At 44.3% G+C, this 22941-nt stretch overlaps 1 protein-coding gene across 4 annotated transcripts in view; it reads right to left on the bottom strand.

Moving 5' to 3' along the window:
* LOC140201171 (inactive phospholipase D5-like) overlaps positions 1–22941 on the bottom strand; it is a 174896-nt gene that overhangs the window by 48087 nt on the left and 103868 nt on the right. For all 4 annotated transcript variants that reach the window (XM_072264855.1, XM_072264856.1, XM_072264858.1 and 1 more), the window contains one exon: positions 13780–13945. In XM_072264855.1, coding sequence (XP_072120956.1) covers positions 13780–13945 — 166 coding nt within the window. The remainder of the gene's footprint in view (positions 1–13779; positions 13946–22941) is intronic.

Here is a 22941-nt window from a genome sequence, read left to right as displayed (position 1 = left end):
GCCAAAATTCCCCCAAACTCTCGCATGGGGATAGGGTCAAAGTCCACGAGCAATCAAAATCATGAAGCCTCTCCATCGGGAGCTGTGTCCTTTGCAATGGGGAGGTGAGAACCATCAAAGGGTTAATACTTTGTTGGACATGGGTGCCAGCCGTGGTATATATTTACTAGGTTATTTTTTCATGCCCTTTATGAAAAGTTTAATAATATTCTAAGAATTGCTGCATTATGGTGGATGGCGCAGCAAATAATTCACACAAATACTCATTATTTGCTCAATAAACCCCCCTCCTGCCATGTAATCAGTGAAGTTTTTAAATGATGTTGTAGAATACATAATTAAATTGAAAAATTATTTACTTTGTCATTAGGAAAAACTAAGTCATAAAAAATAATAGGATGCTTAAAATTTCACATCTCCTTCACATGAGCTACTCAAATGAAGTTCAAGCCTATTCCAAAAGACCATAATATAGAGGAGCAAAACTCGGCCATTTGGCCCATCAGTCTACTCCACCATTTCATCATAGCTGATATATTTTCCATCTCAGCCCCAATCTCCTGCCTTCTCCCCGTATCCCTTCATGGTCTGACTAATAAAGAATCTATCAACCTCTGTCTTAAATATACCCAATGACCTGGCCTCCACAGCCGCATGTGGCAACAAATTCCACAGATTCACCACTCTCTGGCTAAAGAAATTCCTCCTCATCTCCATTCTAAAAGGACACCCCTCTATTCCAAGGCTGTGTCCTCTGGTCTTAAGACTCCTCCATCATAAGAAACTCCTCTCTACATCCAATCTATCAAGGCCTTTCAACATTCAATAAGTTTTAGTGAATACAGGCCCAGAGCCATCAAACACTCCTCATATGATAAGCCTTTGAATCCCAGAACTATTTACATGAACCTCCTTTGAAACCTCTCCAATGTCAGCACGTCCTTTTTTAGATAAGGGGCCCACAACTGCTCAGAATATTCCAAACAAGGCCTCACCAGTGCTTTATTAAGCCTTAACATTACATCCTCACTTTTATATTCAAAATGAATGCTAACATTGGATTTGCCTTCCTCACCACTGACTCAACTTGCAAATGGACCTTTCAGGAATACTGCACAAGTCCCTTTTCACATCTCATTTTCGAATTTTCTCTCCATTTAGAAAAGTCTATGCTTTTACTTCTTATACCAAAGTGCATGACGATACACTTAGTGACACTACATTCCATCTGCCACTTCTTTGTCCATTCTTCTAATCTGTCAAGGTCCTTCTGTAGCCTGTCTCCTCAAAACTACCTGCGCCTCCACCTACCTTCATATCGTCTGTAAACTTAGCCACAAAGCCACCAATTCCATCATTCAAATCATTGATATACAGTGTAAGAAGAATCGGTCCCAACCCAGACACCTGTGGAACACCACTAGTCACTGGCAGACAACTAAAGGCTCACTTTATTCCCACTCTTTGCTTCCTGCCACTCAGCCAATGCTCTATCCATGCGAGTAACTTTTCTGTAATACTATGGGCTCTTAACTTGTTAAGTATTCTCATGTGTGGCACCTAGTCAAAATCATACTGAAAACCCAAGTACACAGCATCAACTGATTCTCCTTTGTTGATCCTGCTTGTTGTTTCTTCAAAGAATTCCAACAGATTTGTCAGGCAAGATTTTCCCTTGAGGAAACGATGCTGACTTTGACCTGTTTTATCATGAGCCTCCAAGTACCCCGCAACCACACCCGTAACAATTGCAAATTTCCAGTCCTATGGAACCATGCCAGAATCTATTGATTCTTGAAAAATCATTACTAATTCCTCCATAATTTCTTCAGCCACCTCTTTCAGAACCCTGGGGTGTAGACTGTCTGGTCCAGGTGACCTACCTACCTTCAGACCTTTCAGTTTTCCAAGCAGCTTCTTCCCTAGTAATGGCAACTTCATTCACTTCTGTCCCCTGAGACCTTCAAACTTCCAGCATTATGCTATTGTGCTCTACAGTAAAGACTGATGCAAAATACTTATTCAGTTCACCCGCCATTTCCTAGCTCCTCCATTACTACCTCTCCAGCATCATTTTCCAGCGGGTCAATATTTACTCTTATCTCTCTTTTACACTTTATATATCTGAAGAAACTTTTTGTATCCGCTTTAATATTGTTGACTAGCTTACCTTCGTATCCCATCTTTTGACATTTTTGGTTGCCTTCTGTTGGTTTTAAAACTTCCCAACCCTTGAACTTCCCCGTAATTTTTGCTCTATTATATGGCCTCTCTTTTATATTGGCTTTGACTTCTCTTGTCAGCCACAGTCGTATCATCCTGCCTTTAGAACACTTCTTCTTCTTTGAGATATATGTATTCACCGCCTTCCGAATTATTCCCAGAAACACCAGCCATTGATACTCCGCCATCATTCCTGCTAGTGCTCCCTTCCAATCAATTTTGGCCAGTTCCTCTCTCATATCTCTGCAATTCCCTTTACCCCACTGTAATACTGATACATCTTACTTTAGCTTCTCCTGCTCAAATTGCAGGGTGAATTCTATCATACTATGATCACTGTTGCCTGAGGGTTCCTTTACCCAAAGCTCTCCAATGAATTCGGTTCATTGCACACACCCAGTCCAGAATAGTTGATCCCCTAGTGGGCTCAACCACAAGCTGCTCTAAAAAGCCATCTCATAGGCATCATAGAAACCCAGCACCAACCCAATTTTCCCAATCTACCTGCACATTGAAATAACCCACCACCATTGTAACACTGCTCCTTTGACATGCATTTTCTATCTCACGTTGTAATTTGTAGATCACATCTTTGTTACTGTTCTGAAGTCCATATATAACTTCCATCATGTTTTTTTTAATCCTTGCAGTTGCTTAGCCCTATCTACAATGATTCTACATCTGCCAATCCTATGTCACTTCTTTTTAATGATTTGATTTTATTTTTTACCAACAAAACCACCCCTCCCCCTCTGCCTAACTGCCTGTCCTTTCGATACAATGTGTATCCTTGGATGTTAAGCTCCTAGCAATAATCATCTTTTAGCCACAATTCAATGATACCCAAAACATCATACATGCCAGTATGCAACTGTGCGTCAAGTTCACTGACCTTATTCCATATACTATGTGCATTCAAATATAAAACTTTCATTTCTGTATTCATCACCCTTTTCAATTTTGTCCCCCTTTTATATTCCAACTCTTCACATTCACTACAATTTTGCCCTATCATCAGCCTCTTCTGACACCAATCTCACTACACACTGTCTCTGTTTGTAAATCAACTACCCCACCCTCAGCACTATCACTCCAGTTCCCACCTTCCCCCGCCTCCATTAAGTTAGTTTAAACCCTCCCCAACAGCCCCAGCAAACCTGCCCACAAGGATATTGGTCCTCCTCAGCTTCAGGTGTAACCCATCCCTTTTGTACAGGTTATATCTTCCCCAGAAGAGATCCTAATGATCTATAAATCTGAAATCCTACCCCCTGCAGTAGCTGCTCAGCCGCACATTGATCTGCAGAATTATCCTATTCTTATCCTCACTGTACAGGCAGCAATCCAGATATTACTACCCTGGAAGTCCTCCTTTTCAGCTTTCTATCTTGCTCCCTAAAATATCTCTTTCGGCCTCCTCACATTTCCTACCTATGTCATTGGTGCCAATATGTGCCAAGACTTCTGGCTGCTCAACCTCCCCCTTCAGAATGCCATAGACCCAATCCAAGACATTCCTGACCCTGGCAACATACCACCTGGGCATCTCTATCATGTCCACAGAATCTCTTCTCTATTCCTCTAACTCCTATCACTACTTCAGCCCTCTTCACCTCTCTTCCTTTCTGAGCCACAGCACCAGACCCAGTGATAGAGATCTGGTTGCTGCAGCTCCCTCCCTGGTAGGTCATCCCACCACAACAGTATCCAAAGTGGTATACTGTACTTTTTATTGATGGGAATGGTCACAGGGGTACTCTGCACTGGCTAGCCATTTCCCTTCCTTCTCCTGACAGTCACCCTCCCTGTCACCACCTGCGTCCTGCAACCTAGGGGTGACTACCTCCCCGTAGATCCTATCTATCGCTTCCTCAGTCTTCCACGAGCCAAAGGTCATCGAGCTGTTCCAGTTCTTTAGCACGTTGTTGGAGGAGCTGCAGCTCAGTGCACCTGGTCCAGATGTGGTTACCTGGCACATCTCACACACAGAACAATGCCCCTGGAGCCATTCTCACTGCACTAACTGTGCCCAAACAGACAACGAATGAAGAATAAAGAAGAAACTCACCAAATACTTACCTCACCCAGGTTTGATGAGCCAAAGCCACTCCAACACTGACCCACTCACACAATGGCCACTCTGCTTGCCCCTGCCTTATTTTTATTCACCCATTCTAATAAATCCCGCTCACTGATGGGCGAAGTCCAACTCAAAAGCTGCCATAAAGCCCTGACTTTTTTAAATCTTCATCCGCGGACCTAAATGAAATCATCACTTCTTCGCAAGTTTCTGCTCACTGATTGAGTGCAGTCAAACTCCCTAAAGCTTTAATACTTTTATCTTCTATGAACTGCACGACAACCATGCCAATGACTGGATCTTCCACAGAGATTCTGCTGTTCTTCCACCATATCGCCACTAAGCAAAACTTGGGAGAGATTGACTAAATAGAGAAGAGTCTTACTTCTGCTAAATTTACAGCTCCCTGTAAACTCTCTTGTTGCCATGAGTCACACTGCACCTGACTTTTATTCTGAACCTATTTTGAATTCATTTCAACTTTTCAGTGAAGGTGGGAGGTGCACTTTTGTTTAAAATTATCTTTCAGCTTTTTGTTGAAAAGACATACAAGGGCATCCAGGGTGCATGCCAGAATCAAATGTTAGTGATTTGTACCTGCAATCATCTAGAACGTTACAATGAAAATGAAGATTTGGAGGATGCAATCATCAACATATTGTATGGAGGCAGTCCATTATCTGCACTAGGCTTCCACGCTAATTTTTTTCATTTACAAAAGAATATGACATGGATGAATTTTTCCGTCGATAACTATTAGGAACCAATAGTACTGCAATTGTATTGGTAGTGGTCTAATTAGTCCCAGATTTCATTTAAATACAGAATTTTTTACTCACTGTCTTTTTTATACTTTTAAAATGGTTTCCATGAAACTTCAGCTAAGTGGGACAAAACAGTGAACCCTAACAACCAGAATCCGCTGTATATAAAATAAAACAATACAAATAAAAATGAAGGTAGCCTAAGTCGTATATAGTTATATATATTTCACAAACAACAGAGTACTTTTACTTGTGGACCATCACAGACCTTAATTAGAGAAATTCTCTTCCAACTATCCATTAATCTTCTATAGCCAAGTCAATTATAACATATTACAGTACCAGTGATGGGAAGATCAGAGTTCAACTCCTGCGGATGTCTGTAAGGAGTTTGTATGTTCCCTCTGTGACAATGTGGGTTACCTCCCACATTTCAAAGATGTACAGATTACGGCTTCTAAGTTATGGGCATGTTATGTGGGTGCCAGAAGTCTGGTCACACTTAGGCTATTAGCCCATAAGACTATTAAGATATAGGAGCAGAATTAGGCCATTTGGCCCATCAAGTATCCTCCACCATTTCATCATGGCTCATCTAATTTTCCTCTCAGCCCCAATCTCCTGCCTTCTCCCTGTGTCCTCGTATCCCTTCATGCCCTGAACAATCAAGAATCTATCAACCTCTGTCTTAAATATGCATAAAGATCTAGCCTCCACAGCCGTCTGTGTCAAAGATTCCTCATCTCTATTCTAAAAGGACGCCCCTCTAATTTGAGGCTCTGTCCTCTGGTCTCAGACTCTCCAACCACAGGAAACATCCTCTCCACATCCACTCTATCAAGGCCTTTCACCATTCAATAGGTTTCAATGAGGTCACCGCTCATTCTTCTGAATTCTAGTGAATACAGGCCCAGGGTCATCAAACGCTCTTCATATGACAAGCCATTCAATCCTGGAATCATTTTCATGAACCTCCTTTGAACCCTCTCCAGTTTCAGCACATCCCTTCTAATGGGACCAACATTGCTCAAAATACTTCAAGTGAGGCCTTACAAAGTCTCAACGTTACATCCTTGCTTTTACATTCCAGTTTTCTTGAAATGAATCCTAACATTGCATTTGCCTTTCTCACCACTGACTCAACCTGAAAATTCCTTAAGGAATTCTGCACAAGGACTCCCAAGTCCCGTTGCGCCTCAGTTTTTTGTATTTTCTCTCCATTTAGAAAGTAGTCAACCCTTTCATTTCTTCTACCAAAATGCATGACCATACACTCCCCATCACTATGTTCCATCTGCCATTTCTTTGTCCATTCTCCTAATCTAAGTCCTTCTGTAGCCTCTCTACTTCCTCAAAAATATTTGACCCCCCCAAACAATCTTCATATCATCTGCAACAAAGCCATCCATTTCATTATCAAATCACTGACATATAACATAAAAGAACTGGTCCCAACACTGACCCCTGTGGAACATTACTAGTCACCAGCAGACAACCAAGGGCTTGCTTTATTCCCACCACTCCCTAATCTCACCACCATCCATGCATTTTTCCTTGGTGAATACTGATGTAAAATACTCTTTAGGGACCTCACCCACTTACTCTGGCTCCACACATAAATGTCCTCCTTTATTCTTGAGTGAACCCAGCAACAATCTTGCACCTATATCCATAAAAAAATTTCCTTCGGATTCTCTTTGAAAAAACATTTCATGGTCCCTTTCAGTCTACCTAATTCCTTGTTTAAATCCTTTCCAGCTTCCTTTTCATCTCTCCAGGTCCATGTCTGATTTCACCTTCCTAAACCATACACTGTATATGTTTCTTTTATTTCTGACTGAACTTACAATATCTTTTGTCATCCAAGGTTTCTGAACTTTGCCATCTTATCTTGCAGGGACATGCTGGTTCTGAACTCTAGCCAGTTGGCCTCTAAAAGACTCGTGTAATGATTCGTTAATGTATACAGCACTGGAAAAGGCCCCAAGGCCTCACTCATCTGTAACCTAAAAGGCCCTTCCAGAGCTAGTCCAATTTGCCTGTATTTGGCCCACATTCCTCTCCACCTTTCCTGTCCAATGGCCCTTAAGTGTTGTAACTATACCTGTCTCTACCACTTTCCAAATATCCACCACCCTTTAAACCTTTCTCCTCTCTCCTTAAAACGAACTTTATACTCCCTGACCCTTGGGAAAAGAATGTGACCATTTATATTATCTAGTCCATCATGTTTTTTTAAATTTTCTATCCTATTTATCTATTTATTCAGATACAGCGTGAAATAGGCCCTTCCCGCTCTTTGAGCCACGCCGCCCAGCAATTTGCTGATTTAATCCTAGCCTAATCATGGGACAATTTATCATGACCAATTAACCTACCAACGGTACGTCTTTGGACTGGGAGGAAACAGGAGAATCTGGAGGAAACCCACACGGCCACGGAGAGAAGGTACAACCTCCTTGCAGGCAGCGGTGGGAATTGAAACTGAGCTGCTGTAAAGTGTTATACTAACCACTAATGTCATTGTGCCACCCTACCTCTATAAATCTCTATATAGTCCTGATGAAGGGCCTCAGCCTGAAACATCGACTGTTTATTTCCCTCTATAGATGCTGCCTGAACTGCTGAGTTCCTCCAGCATTTTGTGTGTGTTGCTCAAGATTTCCATCATCTTCAGAATCTCTTATGTCTATGGTCAACCTTCAGCTTGCTACGCCCTAGAGAAAACAGCCTCAGCCCTTAGAACTAAGTCAGTCAATATAACAGATGTGAAAATCAACACAACAGTTCTGCTGTTTTCACAACTTTCCATGGTCTCTGCTCCTTTAGCTCCAGCTGGCTATTGAGAGGCATGTTGTATGATTCCAGTCTCTGTGACTGCAGTTTTCCTATTCCTGAGTTCAACCCACATGACCTCGCTGGATGCGCCCTCCAAGCTGTCATCCTGCTGAAATCATGGAATTTTGTAAGTTTAGTACACTAAGCGTACATGACTTGTTCGTTCATCATGTGCCGTGTCATAATACGCAGGTGATCACGGTCTTGTCATGACCATGATTGTTCTTGGCAAATTTTTCTACAGAAGTGGTTTGACATTGCCTTCTTCTGGGCAACCCCAGCCACTATCAATGCTCAGCAGAGATTGCCTGCCTGGCATCAGTGGTCACATAACCCAGACTTGCGATATGCACCAGCTGGTCACACAATCATTCATCGCCTTCTCCCATGGCTTCATGTGACCCTGATCGGGGAACTAAGCAGGCGCTACACCTTGCCCTAGGGTGACCTGCAGGCTAGTGGGGGGAAGGAATACCTTACACCTCCTTGGGTAGAGATGCATCTCTGCCATGCCTTGGGTGGCGGGGTGTAGATAGAACTCTACATGACTATAATGCTCATTTAGCATCCTGACCAGGGATGAACTTCACCTCAAAAATCTCTTCCAGATGGAAATTTAAAAAAAAAATTGGATAGTGACAGGTTTAATGCCGTTTCAAAGTCTAATTAGCCACTATCAAAATCTGAATGTCAAGAAGTAAAAATTAATCATTAAATCTGCATACTTGGCATTGTAGCAGGCTTAATACTCATTCTGTGCTGTGTTGCTTAATTAAGGGCCACAGAGGGTGAAATAGAATAAATGCATTTTCTACATTTAGAACAGACAGATTGTTCAATTGATAAAGGGGATAATTTGAAGCAGTCTTAAATAACACGATTTCATAATATTTTAGCACAGGAGGTTGCTGAATTTAGGCTTTAAAGCCAGTGCTGTAATTTTAGAGTGTAGTCATGGCTGGTGAAGTCGGGAAAGACAATGGATGAGTTGTACCCCACAATTTTTTTTTACAAGCAATGAAATTGTGATCAGTTAATTTACTTTCCATTCAATGGATTAATGTCATCTTTAGGCCAGAACTCTTTTACTGTTTTTAAATAACACCACAGGTATCCTTTATATCCACTTGAGAGGGCAGAGCAGACTTTGGCTTAAAGCCTTATAAAAATGGCACCTCCAACTGTGTAGCACTCAGTAGCACAGTGCAGAGCCAGGATTAGGCGCTCAAGACGTCAGAGACAGCCTTTATCTTGCAGCCTCCTGTCTCAAAGTAACGATCAAAGGGTGAGGCTTTGAGTTATTCCTTATGCAGTTTTAATGAGATCATCCGAATCCTCCCATTTCAGAATTATGATCAAAAGAAAATATTCCATTTTCCTCTTGTAATAATGTTTTTTGGAAAGGTTTTAGACAAGGAGAACATGACACCGTTAATGATCAGAGTGAGTTAAAGACATCAGTTGCTCCTCAATTAAACTCTTGAGCACACCAGTAGATTTGGAGTTGAGAGTTCTCAGGTTTGCTGCCCTGGCAAACAGCCATTTTTTAAGGTCCCATTTCCAATACATTTTAATGCAGCTTTATGAGGCCTATGTTTACAACTTTATTGAGTTAGGCAATTAATAACCAGTCGTATCATGACAGTTACACATTAGGAAGCTTTTAAGATAGAAATCATCGCTTTCTAAATGAAGTTAGCTGTGGCAGGTTTATACCGTCACTTGGGGGTGGCTTGGCTGTGGGGGAGGGCGTGTGCACATTACTTCTGCCCAGGGACAACAATATGGGAGTATTGGACAGAGACAGTGTTGACGTGTCCAACTGCAGATTATATATATTTCTCTGGAACTAGAATCAGTGCAAGTCACTTGACGCATGGCATATTGCAAGTGAAGCATGCCTAGGGAGAGGTGGGGAAGGCAGATGACTTGGATTCACTGTTGCTTTCCACGTAAGCTTACTCCTCAACTGCCCCCTGAACTGAGCATCTTGTTAGCCCATTGTCAATCAATCACACTGATGGGTCTGAAATCCGTTGGAAGCCACACTAGGGATGGATGACAGATCTCTTTCTTCACACTTTGTGAACCTAATGGTTTGAGGACCCAAGCGGAAAATATCTGGCTGCCGTTTGAAATCTTCAGGCATCTGGATATTTGTCCAGGAGAGGAAATCCGAGTTACCACATGAAGTCAATTGCCGTAGCTAGTTAGTATGCCATTGTCACATAATGCAAAGCCCATGAGTGACTTCGGTATTTTTCTATGCAGAATTTATTTGTTGATTGGTACATTTCTGAATACTTAGAACGTATAACAGTACCACCCAGGAAAAGGCCATTCAGCCCACAATGTGGGGAGGGGCAAACATGATGCCAACTTAAACTAATCCCTTCTGCATGTGATTCATATCCTTCTATTTCCTGCATATCAAGGACATAACGCAGAAAGGTGCCGGGAAAGGGCCAGAAAGGATCCCACCCACCCTGCTCATGGACCGCGTGTCCCATTCCCATCAAGGAGGCAGCTACGTAGCATCTACGCCAGGACCACCAAACTCAAAAACAGTTATTTTCCCCCAAGCAGTAAGGCTGATCAACACTTCCACCCACTAACTCACCCTTCCACACCCCCAACCACCACTACCTTATCATTTCCTCTTAGAGTCACTTCATATACAGACACTCCTGCGTCTAGTGTCACTTTATGGACAAAAAAAATTACGTATATAATCTATCGTATGTATATATATTTATTGTGTTCTTTAGCTTATTGTGTTTTTTTTTGTGCTACATGGGATCCAGAATAACAACCATTTCATTCTCCTTTATCCTCGTGTACTGGAAATGACATTAAACAATCTTGAAACTTGAATTTGTGTGCTCATCTAAAACCCTGTTTGAAGACCATTATTGCATCTGTTTCTACTGCTTTCCCTGGCAGTACATCCTGGAACCTATCATTCTCTGTGTTAAAAAAAAACTTTGCCCTACATAACCCTCTTAAACTTTTTCTCCTCTTACCTTAATGCCATGCCCTATAGAATTTGATTGCACATCTTTTATGACTTTCCATTACTGAAAACAGACCATCCATAATCCATTGAAGAGTTTAGGCCCTCCATGGTTATTGTGTCCTAACTTTCTATGCAATCTGCAAGCCAGTACACAAGACGGGGCAGTACGAGGTGGAGAACAAGCTGCTGCCCATGCGGCAGGCTCCCCCTCTCCACACAGCTGATGAACCCAAAGGAACGGCAGAAACTGATACAGTTTGGTACCAGCGGCATCGCAGGAGTTGCCAGTCAGCGTTGAACTCAACATTGGTCCACTTTAGGGACTCCAGCTCCAGAGTTTCCCTTTGTGGTTTACTCCCAAACCCTTCCCCATGTGGTAACGACAAGGCAGTGAAGGTTTGAGATCAGAGTTTTCCTTCCCCTAGATGAGCTGCCAAATGGGGCTGATGAGTCCCATCTGCCCAAAGCAACTGACTTTAAGGCACCAGTAACCCACCTTTTCCCCTTGTCCTGTCAGTAGAAATGGTTCCACCAAGCTAAGCCACATGTGAAGGGCCAGGAGCTGAACTTGGTTGTCAGAGGCTATTAGAGATATACGCCTTTGGGAGCATTTAATAGGTAGTGGGAGCTTGTCCCTACTACCTCCCACAGGTATGGCAACCTTAAGGAACCCATTGAAAAGTAGAACTCCAATATCATGTTTACTTTGTATTCACTCTGTCACATGCTCCTAATCTTCTCTCCACTCCTTTGGAAGAGGATTATCACGGACAATGATCCCTTTGTGGTCAGATGAGTCCATATCACCTTTTTGCTGATAATGCTTCCCACTGATGGACCATACAGCCTCCATTCACTAGATCCATTTGGTCTTGCAGTCCAGATATCACATCCCCACTCACCATCCTGTCATAATGTAAGGGTCTCTTAACCTTTATTTAGACCCACTGAAAGATCAGTTCCACTTGGTTGACACCACATTACTCCTCCATCACTCTAACTATATTTGGTAGAGATGCAAAACAGGTATCTGTTTTACTAGCCATACAGAGTGTTGGAGGAACTCAGCAGGTCAGCCACATCCATGGTGGAAAATGGTCCGATGATGGATCTCACCCCAAAACACTGACTGTCCAATTCCCTTCATAAAATGCTGCCCAATTCAGTGAGTTCTTCCAGTGGTTAGAGTGTTGCTCCAGATTCCAGCACTGTCTCTTGTGTCTTCATCATATTCACCAGCATCTAGTTAATACTAAGCATGACATTTTAAAACTACCAATTCCCATCGCCATCATATCAGCGTAGACTACCACCTGAGTTATCAAACCTTGCTTGTGTGATGAAAAACCAAGATAACTGGGTTTCATCCACATCATAAATGTTGGCTGAAAACTGTTACTGTCGACATTGTGGTTCTATAATTAGATTATTAATACCAAGGCTTAGAGAAATGAAGGAGTCAAAAAATTCAATTGCCATCAATTCTGTGCACAAGTGAATTTATTAGCCAATTCAATAGTCTCAAAGTAAAATAATGAAACTACTGTATTGCTATTTAAAATAACCTGGTTCAGAGAAGTGTGTGTGTCTCTATGTGTGTTTGTCTGTGTGTCCATCTGTACATGCATGGACGTGCATATACATGTGCCTGTTGTCCCTGTGTGCGTCTGATATGGGTCTGTGTGCATCTTTGTCCGTGTGTGTGTGTGTGTGTGTGTGTGTGTGTCTGTCTGTCTGACTGTGTGTGTGTATGTTTGTATGTGTGGGTGTGTGCATGTGCGTGTGTCTACCTGGCTGTTTGAGTGTGTGTGTGTCCATTCATATGTGGGTGTATGCATGTGTGTCAGGGTATGTGTCGCTCTGTGTGTGTCAGTGTGTTTGTCTGCCTGTGTGTGTGGATGCATGCATGTGTGTCAAGGTGTGTGTGTCTGTGCATGTGTCATTGTGTGTTTCTGTGAATGTGTTCGTGTGTGTGCGTGCGTGAGAGAGTACGCATGTGTGTGTCAAGGTGTGTGCGTCTGAGTGCGTGGCTGTGTGTGTGTATGTGTGTGTGTGTGTGTGTGTGTGTGTGTGTGTCTGTCTGTGTGTCAGAGTGTCTGTGTGTGTCTGTCTGTGTGTGTGTCTTTCTGGGTGGGTCTGTGTGTGTCTGTCTTTCTGAGTGTTTGTGTGTCTGTCTGGGTGTTTGCATGTGTGTGTCTGTCTGCCTGGGTGTTTGTGTGTGTGTGTTTGTGTGTGTGTGTGTGTCTGGGTGTTTGGGTCAAAATCCTTCATGAAAGGTCCTCCAGCAATTTGTTTGTTGCTCTATATTCCAGCATCCACAATCTCTAATGTCAACATAAAACAGAATAGGTTACAGAGGGGAAAAGTGTGGAAAGGGATTGATAGGATTACTCAGAGTACCAGCATAGACTCTGTAGGCTGTTTGGCCCCTTTCTTTGTGAAGCACCTTCAATTACTCCAAAAGACTGAGGTTTGGTAAAATACTGAAAGGCTTTTATTCGCTGTACAATACGACCTCCACAGTGAGTATCTGCCCCCGGACTGAGGGGGGAGGGGCAAGGCGAACACCTTTATACAGGACTCTGTGGGAGGAGCCACAGGGGCAGTCAGCAGAGGGGTGTGTCCAGACAGGTAACCCAGTTACAACATATATACATGGTTTACCACACTTTGTCATGAGAAACATGATTTAGTGCCTTTAACTGAGTAATTATTTGGCACTAAACTAACAAACAGTTTTAGGACGTCTAACAACTTGCCTGGGGCTGAAGGAGCTGCAGGAATGGTTGTCAGCCATGTGGCACTATAAGTTAGGCGTGTTCAAGGGAACAGGAACCGCTGCTGTCGGCTGTACTCACCACATCAAAGCTGCAGTTGATGGGCTCGATGCAGAACATTTTGAGGGACCACAGAAAGTTGAGCATCGGTGCGTATGTTTCCTTCCAGCAGCTGACCAACAGTCGCACCTTCACGTTGCGCAGGAAGAGAGCTTCTCGCAGCTCTTTCTCTATCGCGGGCCAGTACCTGAAACAAATACAGTTATTACTTTCCCCAGTGGAACAAGTGCAGGCTCCTGTCTCTGGTGAGCTTGGTTCCCACCTGCTGCACCCCGGGACTGGTGATTTCAACAGTTAACCAATGGATTTAATGGAACTATGAGCTACACCCAATAGAACATTTCCTCCATCCGATAATAATGGATTTTTTTCCCTTAAAAGAGTCATACAGCTTGGAAACAGGTTTTTTTATCCAACTTGTGCATGCCAACCAGTGCCTGTGTCTGACCCACATCCCTCCAAACTCTCACTATTCAGAACCCTACTTAAAAGTCTTTCAAACATTGTAATTGTACCCATCAATTCCTCTAGCAGCAAATAGGCACCAAGCTCTGTGTGGAAAAAACTTGCTCCTCAGATTCCCTTTAAATCAGAGGTTCCCAACCTGGGGTTCATGCACCCCTCCGTAAATGGTAAGGCTCCATGGCATAAAAGAGGTTGGGAACCCCTGTTTTTAAATCTTTCCATCTCACGTTAAACCGACACCCTCCAGCTTTGGAAAAGCCGATGATCTTCCACCTTGTCTATTTTCCACGTGATTTTATAAATTCCCGTATGGTCACCTCTCAGCCTTCTTTGCTCCAGGAGAAATAACCCCAGCATATCCAGTTTTATAAGGGATGCCCTCCAATTCATAAGACCATAAAGAGCAGAATTAGGCCATTTGGTCCATTGAGTCTGCTCTGTCATTTCATCATTTTCTCCCTCTGTCCCTCTGACTATACCCCTTGCCCATCATCTGGGTATTTCTCCCCCCCCCCCTTTTCTTTCCCCCTAGGCCTCCTGTCCCGCGATCCTCTCATATCCCTTTTGCCAATCACCTGTCCAGCTCTTGGCTCCATCCCTCCCCCTCTTGTCTTCTCCTATCATTTTGGATCTCCCCTCCCCCTCCCACTTTCAAATCTCTTACTAGCTCTTCCTTCAGTTAGTCCTGACGAAGGGCCTCGGCCTGAAACGTCGACTGTACCTCTTCCTAGAGATGGTGCCTGGCCTGCTGCGTTCATCAGCAACTTTGATGTGTGTTGTTTCACAACATATATCAGTGATTACTACCCCTCAACCATCAGGCTATTGAACCAAATGGGATAACTTCACTCAACTTCACTTGCCCCATAACCAATGGACTCACCTTCAAGAACTCTTAATCTCATGTTCTCTATATTTATTTATTATTTTTGCATTTGCAGAGGTTGTGGTCTTCTGCACTTTGGTCAAACACCCTGGTTGAGTGGTCTTTCATAGATTCTGTTATAGTTATTATTCTATAGATTTATTGAGGATGCCCACAAGAAAATGAATCTCAGGGTTATATATAGTGACATATATGTACTTTGATAATAGCATTTACTTTGAACTTTGAAAATAAACCTGGTAAGATTAAGATTAGGTTTATTTGTCACAGGTACCAAGTACCAAGTTTCGTTTATTGTCATTTAAAAATGCATGCATTAAGAAATGATACAATGTTCCTCCAGAATGATATCACAAGAAAACACAGGACAAACCAAGACTAAAACTGACAAAACCACATAATTATAACATATAGTTACAACAGTGCAAAGCAATACCGTAATTTGATAAAGAGCAGACCATGGGCACGGTGAAAAAAGTCTCAAAGTCCCGAAAGACTCACCATCTCACGCAGGCGGCAGAAGGGAGGAACTCTCCCCGCCATGAACCTCCAAGCGCCGCCAACTTGCCGATGCAGCACCACTGGAAGCACCCAACCGCAGCGGACTCTGAGTCCATCCAAAAACTTCGAGCCTCCGACATAGCCTCTCCGAGCACCATCCTCTGCGGAGTGCTTCGACCCCGCCCCGGACGCCGAGCAACAAGCAAAGCTGAGGACTCGGGGCCTTCTCCTCCGGAGATTCTGGACCGCACAGTAGCAGCAGCAGCGAAGCAGGCATTTCAGAAGTTTCACCAGATGTTCCTCCATGCTCTCATGTCCGTCTCCATCAAATCAGGATTGTGCACGGCACCCCACTTGACAAATAACAGACATCACCACCGGAGTGGCCGCTGCGAGCTGCGTCACGCCGCCATCTTTCATCAAACCACCAAAACATACAGTGAAATGTGGCATTTGGGTCAATGACCAATATAATCTGAGGATTGGGCAGGGGACAGCCGTCAAGTGTCGCCACGCTTCCAGCATCACCACTGCATGCCTACAACTCACTAACTCCAACCTGTACATCTTTAGAACGTGGGAGGAAACCAGAGCACCCGGAGGAAATCCATGCAGTCACGGGGAGAACATATAAACTCCCTACAGACAGCGGAGGAATTGAACAGGGTTGCTGGTGCTGTAAAGTGATTGCGCTGATACGCTACTGTGCTACCGTCCAAACCTGATGTGTACAAGAGAGTAGCAGGACATGGGTGGAATTGACAGAAATGCAGCAAGAGTAAAGTGGGAACGTGTGACTGGATGCACGATGAATGATGTAGACTCAGTGGACCAAAGGGCCCCTTTCTATATTGTGTCACTCCATGACTCATGACAAATACTTCTACATCCCCTCCTGCCATTGTTTATATTCATCAGTCTGTACCTCTTAAGTTCCTGAAACGGGAAAGGGCACAGTTAAAACTTCCTAAAGAAGTTTTCCCACTCTAGAGGCTGATTTATACTTCTGTGTCAACTCGACGCCATAAGTACGGTGTCGCCGCGAACCCTACACAGAGCCTACTTGGATCCCTATGCCGTAGCCTGGCGCGCACCTCTCCCAAAACATAACTACGCGTCGCGGCAATGCAGACCGAACAACTGTGATTGGTCCGCTTGGTAGCATCACATTTCCTCCTACACTGCAATAGCTTCCCATTGGGCGATTGAAGGGCAGGGAAGGAACTCTGGCTGCAATGCTTTCCATAAAGCTTTACAGACCTCCAAAATTATGGAGGACACATTTCACTTTTACGAAAAAGGCGCTCGCTTTAAACTTGTTTACCCCGAGAAAGACTACCATGACCATGAAGCCTTGCGCGGGCAGGTGTGTGGCCATGCGTGACGTGCCCGAATTGCAGAGCGACGCAGACACACCAACGCACAAGTATAAATGTTCACAACACGTGTCGGCCACTTGCATAGGTTACGGCGTCGAATTGACGCAGAAGCAGAAATCAGCCTTAAGAAAGATATGGAGAGTGGGGAATAATAGGAGATGGTTGCTTGCTCCAACAGGAATTTGTAGGACAGAAGGCAATGGGGGGGGGGGGGGGAATGAAGTGAGGCTGGAACACCATGGTTGCTGATGGTTTAGGCCCTGCCGTACACATCACAAACATACTCCATCACCTTGATTACAAGGGGGTTAAGGCACATGGGCACAAGCACTTCACCTTGAGGCAGCACTCAGCATCTCCTTGAAGGAGGTGGGTCAGTGAGTGTCCGACGCCTCTGGGTGCCATGGCTCAACAACACCCAACACGTGTAAGCTGTGTGTTGTGCAAGTAAGACTGCAGCAGTGCACCATGCGCAATGGTGAGATGCAGCATACAAACATTACTGATGCCTCTTACGTGAGAGAATTCTCCTGATGAATTGAGCAAAGTCTGAGACTGGCTGTGTAATTGATCAGATGTGACACTTGGAGATGCATTCATTGATCTGGACAATTTTGCTTGGTGACTGAATTTCTTGCCACTCTATTCACGTTCAAGGCCAGGTGTTCACAGTCACAGCTGCTCAGCCTCCACACTCCCCTTGAGACCACCCAACCACCTCCATCACCAAAAGGATTCAATGCAGAGTCTGAGAACTTAGAAACCTGCTCTTTTGCAATCCTGAATTTATTGCCAGGTCAACTTCTGTTACAGGAAATGTAGCTCCCCCTTGGGAGGGAGGCTCTCAGAGATACTGTAGTCTTTCACAGATGCTGGTCACCCTCCACATGGGCTCAGTGCTGAAGCTGCCTTCCAGAGACATCTACCGTTAGTCATGTCCAGGCTCTGCCATCATTCCGATGAGGAAGACACTGAAGCTGGTGTATTGACCACTTTGAGTGAAAGGGTGAAATTAACTATGGATCAGAGTCCTCATCCAGCTTTGGGGTGGGGGGAGGCCTCCTGAACTTAGCTTCTAACAAGGACCCTCATTAAACAAGGCCTATACACAAGACACTGATGTGCATTCATATTTGCTACAAATGGAGCAGGCTTTGGGGGACCACTTTGTCAAGCAGCTTTGCTCCACCCACAACAAGCAAAATGTCCAAATGGCCAACCATTTTAATTCCAATTCTCATTCTAACACATTAGTCCATGGCCTCCTCTACTGCCGCGATGAGGACACTCTCAGGTTGGAGAAGCAACACCTGGGTAGCCTCCAGCCTGATGGCATGAACATAGATTTCTCTAACTTCTTGTCATTTTTCTCCCATCCTCTTCCTTTTTCCATTCTGCCTACCTCTTACCCCTTCTCTTCTTCTCACCGGCCTATCAACTCCCACTGGTGTCCCTTCTTCTTCCCCTTTTCCCATTGTCCACTCTTCTCTCCTATCAGATTCCTTCTTCTCCAGCCCTTTAACTTTTTCACATCACCTCAGCTACTCAATTCATCCCCCTTCCCCACCTACCTGGCTTTACCTATCCCCCTTTAGCTTGTTCTCCTTCCCCTCTCCCTCCTCATCCTCGCTTCTTCCCCCTTCCTTTCCAGTCCTGTTGATGTGTCTCAGCCTGAAACATCGACCTTTTATTCCTTTCCACAGATGCTGCCTGACCTACTGAGTTCCAACAGTATTTTGTATGTGTTACTTTGGATTTACAACATCTGCAGAATCTCTTGTGTTTCTATCATCCGTATGTCTATATTTTAAAAAAGTGCTCCTCACGGCATGCGCCTCAAATAGCCCCTGACAACCAAGTCCAACTCCTGGCCTTCTCATGTGGCTTAGCCTCTAAGGCCGGCGGAACTGTTTCTACTGACAGGAGAAGGGGTGAAGGAGGGTCCTGGTGCCTTAAAACCAGGGCTTCAGGTAGATGGAGCTCGTCAGCCTGGGAAGGCAGTCCATCTAAGAGAGAGAAAACTCTGATATCAAGTATCTGCTGCCTTGAGGTCATACCCACTCATGGGAAAGGCTTTGGGAGTAAACCCTAAGGGCAAATCCAGAGCTGGAGTCCCTAAGGCAGTCCGACGTTGCCTTCAACCTCGTTCTGGCAACTCCTGCGACGACACTGGAGCCAAGCTGTATCGGCCCTTGTCCTTCCCTTCGACAACATTGGTGTCATGGAGAGGGGAGACTTGCAGCATGGGCAACTGCTGGTCTTCCATACAACCTTGCCCAGGCCTGCACCCTGGAACTTACTAGGTGCAGATCCATGGTCTCGAGGTTACGGATGCCACCATGTCTAAGTCTGCCCTCATATTTCACTTTTTACCTTCTTATAGCTTTTTAGTTGCCTTTTGTTGGATTTTAAAAGCTTCCCAATCATCCAACTTCCCATTCACTTTTGCTCCCTTACATGCCCTTCCCTTGGCTTTTATGTAGTCCTTTGTCAGCCACAGTTGTCTACCACTGCCATTTCAGAACTTAGAAACAGAAAAAACCTACAGCACGATACAGGCCCTTCGGCCCACACAGCTGTGCCGAACATGTCCTTACCTTAGAAATTACCTAGGGTTACCCATAGCCCTCTATTTTTCTGAGCTCCATGTACCTGTCCAGGAGTCTCTTAAAAGACCCTATCGTTTCTACCTCCACCACCGTTGCCGGCAGCCTATTTCACACACTCACCACTCTCTGAGTTAAAAACTTACCCCTGACATCTCTGCACCAACTTCCAAGCACCTTAAAACTGTGCCCTCTCATGCTAGCCATTCCACACTATCCACAACATCCCCAACCTTTCTGTCCATAGAAACCATAGAAACTACAGCACAGAAACAGGCCTTTTGGCCCTTCTTGGCTGTGTCGAACCATTTTCTGCCTAGTCCCACTGACCTGCACACGGACCATATCCCTCCATACACCTCCCATCTATGTATCTGTCCAATTTATTCTTAAATGTTAAAAAAGAACCAGCATTTACAACCTCATCTGGCAGCTCATTCCATACTCCCACCACTCTCTGTGTGAAGAAGCCCCCCCTAATGTTCCCTTTAAACTTTTCCCCCCTCACCCTAAACCCATGTCCTCTGGTTTTTTTCTCCACTTGCCTCAGTGGAAAAAGCCTGCTTGCATTCACTCTATCTATACCCATCATAATTTTATATACCTCTATCAAATCTCCCCTCATTCTTCTATGCTCCAGGGAATAAAGTCCCAACCTATTCAACCTTTCCCTGTAACTGAGTTTCTCAAGTCCCGGCAACATCCTTGTAAACCTTCTCTGCACTCCTTCAACCTTATTTATATCCTTCCTGTAATTTGGTGACCAAAACTGAACACAATACTCCAGATTCGGCCTCACCAATGCCTTATACAACCTCATCATAACATTCCAGCTCTTGTACTCAATACTTTGATTAATAAAGGCCAATGTACCAAAAGCTCTCTTCAAGACCCTATCTACCTGTGACGCCACTTTTAGGGAATTTTGTATCTGTATTCCCAGATCCCTCTGTTCCACTGCACTCCTCAGTGCCTTACCATTAACCCTGTATGTTCTACGTTGGTTTGTCCTTCCAATGTCCTCACACTTGTCAGTATTAAACTCCATCTGCCATTTTTTAGCCCATTTTTCCAGCTGGTCCAAGTCCCTCTGCAGGCTCTGAAAACCTTCCTCACTGTCTACTACACCTCCAATCTTTGTATCATCAGCAAACTTGCTGATCCAATTTACCACATTATCATCCAGATCATTGATATAGATGACAAATAACAATGGACCCAGCACTGATCCCTGTGGCACACCACTAGTCACAGGCCTCCACTCAGAGAAGCAATTCTCTACCACCACTCTCTGGCTTCTTCCATCGAGCCAATGTCTAATCCAATTTACCACCTCTCCATGTATACCCAGCAACTGAATTTTCCTAACTAACCTCCCATGCGGGACCTTGTCAAAGGCCTTACTGAAGTCCATGTAGACAATATCCACTGCCTTCCCTTCATCCACTTTCCTGGTAACCTCCTCGAAAAATTCCAATAGATTGGTCAAACATGACCTACCACGCACAAAGCCATGTTGACTCTCCCTAATAAGTCCCAGTCTATCCAAATGCTTGTAGATTCTGTCTCTTAGTACTCCCTCCAATAACTTACCTACTACCGACGTTAATCTTACTGGCCTATAATTTCCCGGATTACTTTTCGATCCTTTTTTAAACAACGGAACAACATGAGCCACACTCCAATCCTCCGGCACCTCACCTGTAGACAGCGACATTTTAAATATTTCAGCCAGGGCCCCTGCAATTTCAACACTAGTCTCCTTCAAGGTCCGAGGGAACACCCTGTCAGGTCCCGGGGATTTATCCACTTTAATTTTCCTCAAGACAGCAAGGACCTCCTCCTTTTTGATCTGTACAGTTTCCAGACATCAGCAAATTTACTAAACCATCCCTCCACCTCCTCATCCAGGTCATTTATAAAAATCACGAAGAGTAGGGGTCCCAGAACAGTTCCCTGAGGCACACCACTGGTCACCAACCTCCATGCAGAATATGATCTGTCTACAACCACTCTTTGCCTTCTGTGGGCAAGCCAGTTTTGGATCCACAAAGCAATGTTCTCTTGGATCCCATGCCTCCTTACTTTCTCAATAAGCCTTACATGTGGTACCTTGTCAAATGCCTGGCTGAAATCCATATACACTACATTTAATGTTCTACCTTCATCTATGTGTTTAGTCACATCCTCAAAAAATTCAATCAGGCTCGTAAGGCATGACCCGCCTTTCACAAAGCCATGCTGACTATTCCTAATCATATTATGCCTCTCCAAATGTTCATAAATCCTGCCTCTCAGGATCTTCTCCATCAACTTACCAACCACTGAAGACTCACTGGTCTATAATTTCCTGGGTATCCCTACTCCCTTTCTCGAATAAGGGAACAACATCCGCAACCCTCCAATCCTCCGGAACCTCTCCCATCCCCATTGGTGATGCAAAGATCATCACCAGAGGCTCAGCAATCTCCTCCCTCCCCTCCCACAGTAGCCTGGGGTACATCTCATCCGGTCCCGGTGACCTTATCCAACTTGATGCTTTCCAAAAGTTCCAGCACATCCTCTTTCTTAATATCTACATGTTCAAGCTTTTCAGTCCGCTGTATGTCACCCCTACAATCACCAAGATCCTTTTCCATAGTGAATACTGAAGCAAAGTATTCATTAATTACCTCTGCTATCTCCTCCGGTTCCATAAACACTTTTCCACTGTCACACTTGATTGGTCCTATTCTTTCACGTCTTATCTTCTTGTTCTTCACATACTTGTAGAATGCCTTGGGGTTTTCCTGAATCCTGTCCGCCAAAGTTCCAGCACATCCTCTTTCTTAATATCTACATGCTCAAGCTTTTCAGTCTGCTGTAAGTCATCTCTACAATTGCCAAGACCCTTTTCCGTAGTGAATACTGTAGCAAAGTACTCATTAAGTACCTCTGCTATCTCCTCCGGTTCCATACACACTTTTCCACTGTCACACTTGATAGGTCCTATTGGTCAATAAAAAACACCCAGTAGAGTTATTGACCCCTTCCTGTTTCTAACTTCTACCCACAGAGACTCTGTTGACAATCCCTCCATGACTTCCTCCTTTTCTGCAGCCACAACACTATCCCTGATCAACAGTGCCATGCCCCCACCTCTTTTGCCTCCCTCCCTGTCCTTTCTAAAACATCTAAAGCCTGGCACTCTGAGTAGCCATTCCTGCCCCTGAGCCATCCAAGTCTCTGTAATGGCCACAACATCATAGCTCCAAGTACTGATCCACGCTCCAAGCTCATCCACTTTGTTCATGATATTCCTTGCATTAAAATAAACACATCTCAAACAATCCGTCTGAGTGCGTCC

This window comes from Mobula birostris, chromosome 8, assembly GCF_030028105.1.
Source record: "Mobula birostris isolate sMobBir1 chromosome 8, sMobBir1.hap1, whole genome shotgun sequence".
Lineage (NCBI taxonomy): Eukaryota > Metazoa > Chordata > Chondrichthyes > Myliobatiformes > Myliobatidae > Mobula > Mobula birostris.
This window is presented reverse-complemented; position numbering and strand designations above follow the sequence as displayed.